General features: G+C 38.4%; 1 protein-coding gene across 1 annotated transcript; it reads left to right on the top strand.

Moving 5' to 3' along the window:
* Positions 1–163: 163 nt before the first annotated feature.
* On the top strand, positions 164–8,337 carry cpsf2 (cleavage and polyadenylation specific factor 2). The gene is made up of 15 exons (XM_079255750.1): positions 164–296; positions 645–807; positions 1,286–1,445; positions 1,566–1,671; positions 1,758–1,887; positions 1,983–2,098; positions 2,354–2,541; positions 2,709–2,999; positions 3,114–3,214; positions 3,506–3,709; positions 3,795–3,947; positions 4,103–4,325; positions 4,484–4,798; positions 6,508–6,642; positions 7,960–8,337. Exons 2-15 carry the CDS (start codon positions 659–661, stop codon positions 8,050–8,052), a joined length of 2,364 nt encoding a protein of 787 aa, XP_079111876.1. The 5' UTR covers positions 164–296; positions 645–658; the 3' UTR covers positions 8,053–8,337.
* The last annotated feature ends 201 nt before the right edge of the window (positions 8,338–8,538 follow it).

The raw sequence follows: 8,538 nt of genomic DNA on the forward strand, positions 1-8,538 counted from the left end.
GAACATATATATGATTATCGTAAACTTCACAAATATTAGGTTGCAATTAAGTAGTAAAATTTAAATAAATTGATTCCCGGATTTGGTGTTTTCACATTAAATGATCTAACCATAACATAACTATACATGGTACATTCCTTTGCCCTTTGACACGTGATGCAGCGGCAAACATGTCTGCCAATCAAGTCTGAGTTCAAAATTCGTAACTACGTCTTGATGTTGGAATTAATTAAACCCGCAACTTTACTGTTTTTTCATTTCAACGAAAGATAATTTCTATTGTCTTGGATTTAATGGTAAGGTTTACGTTTCTTATTCTATTTACATATCTCAGAGTTAACAAGAAGCTAGCATGCTAATGTAGGCATTGCCGGGTAATGTGCTAGCTGCGATTAGCCACCAAAATGCACTAAATTAACATTTCATTTAACAAATTAATTTGAAATAATTCAGAATAATGCAACTTTATATTACAAATTATTTAATAAAAGCCAGTTTAAAGCCATGTAGGACAATGAGTAATTGAAATGAATGAGTTCTTTGCGCAGTCGCATTAGAAGACAAATAGAAGCAGAAGTTGGTATTTTTGAGGATTTTGCATTCATGTCAACATAACATACATAACAGCCTTGCTTTTCTTTCAGAGCAACAACGGAAAATGACTTCCATTATCAAGCTGACAGCCGTGTCAGGGGTTCAGGAGGAGTCTGCCCTCTGTTACCTGCTGCAAGTGGATGAATTTCGCTTCCTCTTGGACTGTGGCTGGGACGAGAACTTCTCTATGGACATTATCGATGCCATGAAGCGGTGAGTGTTGGTAAATGGTAAATGGACTTGTACTTCTATAGCGCTTTTCTAGTCATACAGACCACTCAAAGCGCTTCACACTCACTCAACACACTCATACCCCGATAGGCACATCGGGGGGCAGTTTGGGGTTCAGTGTCTTGCCCTAGGACACTTCGGCATTTCAGGGGAAGCCTGGAATCGATCCCCCAACTTACCAGTTGAAGGACAACTGCTCTTCCTCCTGAACTACAGCCGCCCCAGTGTTGTTACTCATCATCTTTTGTATTTATTTGGAAAAACAGCTTTTGGCACAGGCACTGAATATTAAAAACAGCTTCTCAATGGAGATCAATATCATAATTACACTTTGGTCAGTGCCTCAAAATCAACATGTTAGCACAGAGATCACTGTGGTCAGCATTTATCAGTATTCTTTATTTTTTGGAAAATATCTTATTTAATTGCTCATTCAATTGCTTTTCTATTTTCCCTACAGATATGTTCACCAGGTCGATGCGGTTCTTCTCTCCCACCCGGACCCCATTCACCTTGGAGCCTTACCTTATGCAGTGGGCAAACTAGGTCTTAACTGTACAATCTACGCCACTATTCCTGTCTACAAGATGGGTCAGATGTTCATGTATGATTTATATCAGGTACTGTTGGATGGTGGCATGGGATCAAATATTTGCTGAGATAATACATATTAGGATAGATTTTTGGTGCAAATACTATTTATATTTCTTCTAAGTGCCCTTTGCTTCCACCTCCTTTAGTCTCGAAACAACAGTGAAGATTTCACACTCTTCACCCTTGACGATGTGGATAGTGCTTTTGATAAAATCCAGCAGCTCAAATACTCTCAGATTGTAAATCTAAAAGGTAAATTCACTGCAGGCTATTGTGTATCAGGAGAAACAGTAGTATAGAGGCTATATAAGAAGATTTTGTTTTGTTTATTCCTGCAGGAAAAGGCCATGGCCTTTCCATCACTCCTATTCCAGCTGGACACATGATTGGCGGTACCATTTGGAAAATTGTCAAGGATGGAGAGGAGGAGATTGTATATGCTGTAGATTTCAACCACAAAAGAGAAATGTAAGTGTAAAGAAAACATGCACATAAAATGGTTAGTTTAGAAATGGCTGGTAGTTTATTTCTTAGTTTGAATGCTGTTTTGATCTGTTTTTTAGCCACCTCAATGGATGCACGTTGGAGAGCATTAGCCGTCCATCTTTACTTATCACAGATTCCTTCAATGCTACGTATGTCCAACCACGTCGCAAACAAAGAGATGAGCTCCTGCTAAGTAAGTAATATTTACAGAGCTTTGTATTTTTGTTGGCATTGTAAATTGAATTTATAGCTTGATAGATTTATAGCTTGAAGACAGGTTAATCATGAAACTGCTGGTGTCTGAACTTGTATATTTGCCTGTTCACTCTGATGGTGTTAGAAAGCGTGAAATGCATTAAAACATTTTTTTTTTTTTTAATTCATTTTTTCTTTCCTTTCATTTCATTTAATTTCCTTCCATCTTTCTTTCATTCTTTCTTTCCCAAAGCTAATGTCATGGAGACCCTGCGAGGTGATGGGAACGTTCTTATTGCTGTGGATACAGCTGGCCGAGTGCTGGAACTGGCTCAACTCCTGGACCAGATTTGGAGAACAAAGGATGCTGGGCTGGGAGTTTACCCCCTCGCTCTGCTCAACAATGTCAGCTACAATGTGGTGGAATTCTCTAAATCCCAGGTATAAATTACGGCTTTTCACACATGAGAAGAAATCTAGTTTTACTTGTCAGAAATAAAACATGAATTAATCTTAGTGTTTGTAAAGAGACATGATGGCAAATAACAGTATTACGCTACAGGCTGCCTTTTACATAGTTATCATTATTAATTATTGATTCTCTATAGGTGGAGTGGATGAGTGACAAGCTCATGAGGTGTTTTGAGGACAAGAGGAACAATCCCTTCCAGTTTCGCCACTTGACATTGTGCCACAGTTTAGCGGACCTGGCCCGGGTGCCCAGTCCAAAAGTGGTGCTTTGTAGCCAGCCAGACCTTGAATCTGGTTTTTCCAGAGAACTTTTTATCCAATGGTGTCAAAACCCAAAAAATTCCATCATCTTAACCTACCGCACCACACCTGGAACATTAGCACGTTACCTTATCGACAACCCTGGAGAGAAGATGCTGGATCTGGAGGTCAGATGAGCATCCCAAAAGATTTTTATTTCTCAGAGAGAGCGGATACTTTCATACAAAAATGCTGAATTTATCATTTACACCATATTCATGCTTTTACTCTTGTTGAGGCAGGTCAGGAAAAGAGTGAAACTTGAAGGCAAGGAGCTGGACGAATATCTGGAAAAGGAGAAAATAAAGAAAGAAGCAGCTAAAAAACTTGAACAAGCAAAAGAGTAAGTAAAAAACTGCATTATAATACCAAAATTCTTGTTTCTATAGTTGACAAGTGCACATGTTTTGTAAAATACTACCTGAAATGGCTGTTTTACAAACCATTTAAGCGATCGACCAGGCATTATGGGTGATCTTTCTCATGAATGGGAAAATAGGCTAAGGTTAAAAAAAAATGCAAGAACTTCATTTAAAAAGTATCTTTTTTTCAAAGTCACTTACCAGTAAATGAAATGAAATGTCAACTGTAATACAAACCGTATGTCATTGTAATTTTCTTTTGGGATGTGCAGGGTGGACGTTGATTCCAGTGATGACAGCGATATGGATGATGATCTGGATCAGCCAGCTGTGGTGAAAACCAAACACCATGATTTGATGATGAAGGGCGAGGGGAGCCGAAAAGGCAGCTTCTTCAAACAAGCCAAAAAGTCATATCCAATGTTTCCGTCACACGAAGAGAGAATCAAATGGGATGAGTATGGAGAAATCATCAGGTAATGCTGATTGATTTCAGTGTATATAAAAAGCTGGAACCCAATTCTTTGCGTTTATAAATTAACCAGTGTTGTGCTTTTCAAGGCTTGAGGAGTTTCTGGTTCCTGAACTGCAAGCCACTGAAGAGGAGAAGAGCAAACTGGAGTCTGGGTTGACTAATGGAGATGAACCAATGGATCAGGATCTGTCTGTTTTCCCAACTAAATGTATCTCAAGTATAGAAAATCTTGAAATAAGGTCAGTGATCTTTATTAGCTGCAGATTTAAATTCACATAAGAATGTATTTTCTGGATAAACTCCAGCTATGACAAGAAATATTGCCTTGATTCTTAACCAGATTAAGTTAGGAAGCATCATCCAGAAGTTTAACTCTGTCTTTAATGCTTTGCAGGGCAAAGGTGATGTACATAGACTACGAAGGCCGTTCTGATGGCGACTCTATAAAAAAGATTATTAATCAGATGAAGCCCAGACAGTTGGTGATTGTTAATGGGCCACCAGAAGCCAGTCTGGACCTGGCTGAGTCATGCAAGGCTTTCAGCAAGGACATTAAAGTTTACACACCCAAGCTGCAAGAAACTGTGGATGCCACCAGTGAGACACACATCTACCAGGTCTGCCAGTAAATCCTGCTTCTTTTAGCTTAGGTGTCTTTCAATGTAAAAGGTTCCATATAGTTTTTCTTGTCATATATCTTTTTTTTTTTTTTTTTACTTTAAAATCTCCTGTATATGAAGTCCTGTTTCTTCTCTCTTGTTTTCTTATGGTTAAGGTGAGGTTGAAAGACTCCTTGGTGAGTTCGCTGCAGTTCTGCAAGGCCAAAGACACGGAGCTGGCATGGATCGAAGGCGTGTTGGACATGCGTGTAGTGAAGGTGGATACGGGTGTAATGCTGGAGGAGGGTGTAAAAGACGAAATGGAAGACAGCGAGATGCCCATGGACGTCGCTCCAGATCTCGACATCGACCACAACGCTACGGCAGTGGCAGCACAGCGCGCCATGAAGACACTTTTTGGAGAAGATGAAAAGGAGTTCTCCGAGGAAAGCGATGTCATTCCCACTCTAGAGCCGTTACCTCCAAATGAGGTGGGGAGCAGAAACTTAACGGTTTAGAAATTTGTTAAAATTATGCCTTTACTATCAAGACCTCTAGCACTACACAGCAGCATAAATGTCCATCTGGACTCAGCAGCAGTCGGACTACAACTTGTGTCCCGTATTTATGACATTATGATGTCCCGTTTTGCTTGATTTCTGGCTTGTGTTGTTTTCCGTCTCAGATTTAAGTAGCTTTGGAGAAAAGAATCTGCTGAATGAGTGTAGAACAGACTGTAGATTATCACTTGAGTCTTAGTATATATATATATATATATATATATATATATATATATATATATATAGTATATTTTTAGTTAGTAAACCTAAATATCCCCTTTATTGGATATTTACTTTATTGTAGTTGTAGGACCATTGAGTGTATTTCTCTTCCATTTAAATAGTTAATCTGCCGCATAACTGTTAAGCAAAAGAAAAATGCAAAATGGTTCATTTAGTTAAGATACTTGTTTCAAACTCATATTTTTATTTATTTATTTTTTTTAATTTAGTTCGAGTTGTATACAATATTATAGCCTCTACCAAACAAGTAATGTCCCTAAATCTTATGTAAAAATACACAACTTAAATTTCTGTTCAAGATTAGACCTGAAAAATGTGAAAACACATTTTGGACTACTTTATCCTGCATTTTTCTTACTTTTTTGGCAATCTGAACAGCTCAAATTCGATTTATTTCAAATCAGACCCAGGTAACTGGCTGTAGGTCTGCAGCCATGAAGTGATGTACAAAACATTATAATGTCAAAATAACACTCTGTGTTTATAATCAATCTCCTCTAGCACAGAATTGTGATGTGTGTTTAACTTAAGGCATGTTGTAATTGTTAAAAAAAAAAAACAAAACAAAAAAAAACAATCAGCCTGGTTACTTTTAAAAACATCATATTTGTATCCAACCTAATGATCTGGGAAAGAAAAAAACTAAACAGATTTGTAATGTTTAGACTGATAAAAGAAAGATTAAAAAAAAATTGCTTTTTTAAAGACACATAATTGTTGATTTGCATCAGGAATGCTATTCCACTTAGCTATACCAGTTCCAACTGGTTGGCTAAAAGAGGCCGCTTAGTGCCTTTTATTTTTGTAGATACTTTTTTTTTACATATTGTTTTTAAAGGTAACTGTATTTGCAGAGTTTTTGTTGTCATCCATATTACATAGAAAAGGGCATAGTGAGAGAAACGGTTGACTTTAAACATCCAATAATTCAGTGTTTCTCAATTCCAGTCCTCAGGACCCCCTGCCATGCATGTTTTATAGGCAACCCTACCTTGATAAGGAAGTTCAATAATCTGACTCAGGTGCTTTGGAGGAGGAACATATCTAAAACATGCAGGGCACGGGGCTGAGGACTGGAATTGAGAAACACTGCAGTAATTGCTGTGGTAGCTCCTGACTAAGGTGAGACATGGAGAAGTGTTTGTCTATAACATGTTCCCATGGACTTTCTTTGAACTTTTAACAAGTGGAGTCCTGAATTGGTTCATGTTAAGCAACCAAAATTATCCAGCACAATTATGACTGCTGTGTTATTTCCATCTTTTTGTCCAAGTAGCCCAGACTGAACAAGTCAGCAGGGATTTCCATGTGATTCTGATTGCCTCTGTCCAGAAACAGCGTTAAAAGAAGCCTCTTTGAGAAACTGTGTGACTAGAGCTATTTTCCCCTCTTTGTAGATTCCAGGGCATCAGTCTGTTTTCATCAACGAGCCTCGCCTGTCTGACTTCAAGCAGGTCCTGCTGAGAGAGGGCATCCAGGCTGAGTTTGTGGGAGGAGTGCTGGTATGCAACAACATGGTGGCTGTCCGCAGGGTGAGTTGTCCTTCCCTCTGGCTCACAGAGCGTGTTTCTCATGAGGTTCCTGCAGCATTAACCACAAAAACATGAAAAGTGGCAAGCACAGAAGAAATGTGCCACCAGATTTCTAAAATATATTTCTCTTTTCCTTTTTCTTCAGCAAAAATCTCGCAGTAAGAATGCTTAGCTTCTGGTTTGATTACATATTTATTCAGAGCAATTATCATGTATGAAAGACTTGGAATAGTAGATATATGTACATGATTGGATGGTTTTCATAAAAACGACCTAAATTCATTCCAGAATAATTACTGTTATTTTTTTCAGGGGCTTACAAACAAATTTTAAAGATTGGCTACAGAAAATCATTTCTCAACACTAGCAACTGAGATGAATACTTCTCTAATGACATTGGTGTCTGTTATCTTTTGATTTTATGGACTGTGTACAATCAGATGCACAGATGAAAAGTGTCCCTGTGAGACATGCTAGTACTATAGTGAAGTGCAACCCATTGAACTTTTCCCTTTTTCTTATGATGGATTGTGCATTTTGATTAAAGTGGGCTCTATGTTCACCAAACAAGCTGTTGAAGATGCTGAAGAACACAGCACTTCAGTCTGGAGTTTAGAGAATCACAGGCTTCAGCTATAGGCTGTATGAATGAAGCAGCATCTTCCTGTCTCTGTTAATTAGGGTTTGTATCAACACCAGGAATAATTACTAATTACTGCAAGAAACTCTCTTTCTAAGCTCATATAGACCGATTATTGTCATAAGACAGACTTGAAAAGAGCCTTTTCTTCAAGGCTTAAACATTTGTGCACACATATTAAATAACATACCCACACAGCACAAAGTGGAATATTCATCATAAAGAAAATCAAATACAGGCTGCCGAAGCAGGATATGAAACCCCAGTGGCATATGACAACAGCTCACCTCAGATAAAAGAGTAAAAAAAGAAAAAGAATCACAGGAAAGACTTAACAATTAAAGTAAAAGTATATGGAGGGAGAGAGCCAAGATACTAACAACAAACTGCATAATTGACAAGAACTTAAAATAGATGCAACCCAGAAAATGAAATCAAAAAGAACTGAGTTTGCTCAAGGAGTGTATGAGTGTGTTTGTGTGCTATTTAAATGGGACTTCTTGGTGCAGATTTAGTGGTTAAGTTCCAGTTATTTGGGAAAGGAAACCGCAACATATTTCAGTTATTCTACAGGGCAGCAGTCTGCTGCAGAAGCTTTGTTTATCTGTGTGCAAAGGTGCAATCTTGTTGCTGGAGGACTGAAATGACCTCTGCATCTTCATGCTCTTTTTGTACAGACGGAGGCCGGACGCATCGGTCTGGAAGGCTGCCTGTGTGACGACTACTATAAGATCCGGGACCTGCTATATCAGCAGTACGCTGTTGTATAGCAGCAGCACATCACACTGCTGCAGAGAGCATCATGGCAAAACAGAGATGACTCTTACCAAGGACTGTACCCAGAAAAGAGGAGGATCTCTGCCCAGTGGGCTGATCCAGTTGTTTCACTGCAAACCTTGTACATTTTCCCTTTTATAATTCTGTTTTTCAAATAACCTTTCTTGTGTTATTAGTTGGCCTGAAGAAAATGAAAGCCAATTTTCTCTTTTGTGTAAACACCTGACAACCACAAGGCTTTCATATTTCTGCAACTCCAACCATTGTACAGTCACAGTGCCCCAATTTCATTATTAAACTTTTTTTTTTCATATATAGACTGAAGAGCATTTGTTTCTGATGTATATTAAGGCCAGAAATATACTTGCCTTTTAAACCATATTATCACACTAGCAAGAAGTTTTTATTGTCAAGTGAACATCTGTGTGTGTTTCTGGCAGACTTCTATAGAGGGGGCAAAGCAGAGAACACTACACACA

The sequence above is a fragment of the Telmatherina bonti genome, assembly GCF_933228915.1.
Source record: "Telmatherina bonti genome assembly, chromosome: 16".
Classification (NCBI taxonomy): Eukaryota; Metazoa; Chordata; class Actinopteri; order Atheriniformes; family Telmatherinidae; genus Telmatherina; species Telmatherina bonti.

Bases quoted from the DNA above. Each gene is read 5' to 3' on its own strand.
- cpsf2 (XM_079255750.1), top strand. From the start codon at position 659: ATGACTTCCATTATCAAGCTGACAGCCGTGTCAGGGGTTCAGGAGGAG. The intron at 3,215-3,505 runs GTAAGTAAAAAA...TGGGATGTGCAG, and splicing joins AAACTTGAACAAGCAAAAGA to GGTGGACGTTGATTCCAGTG. The intron at 6,643-7,959 runs GTGAGTTGTCCT...CTTTTTGTACAG, and splicing joins ACATGGTGGCTGTCCGCAGG to ACGGAGGCCGGACGCATCGG.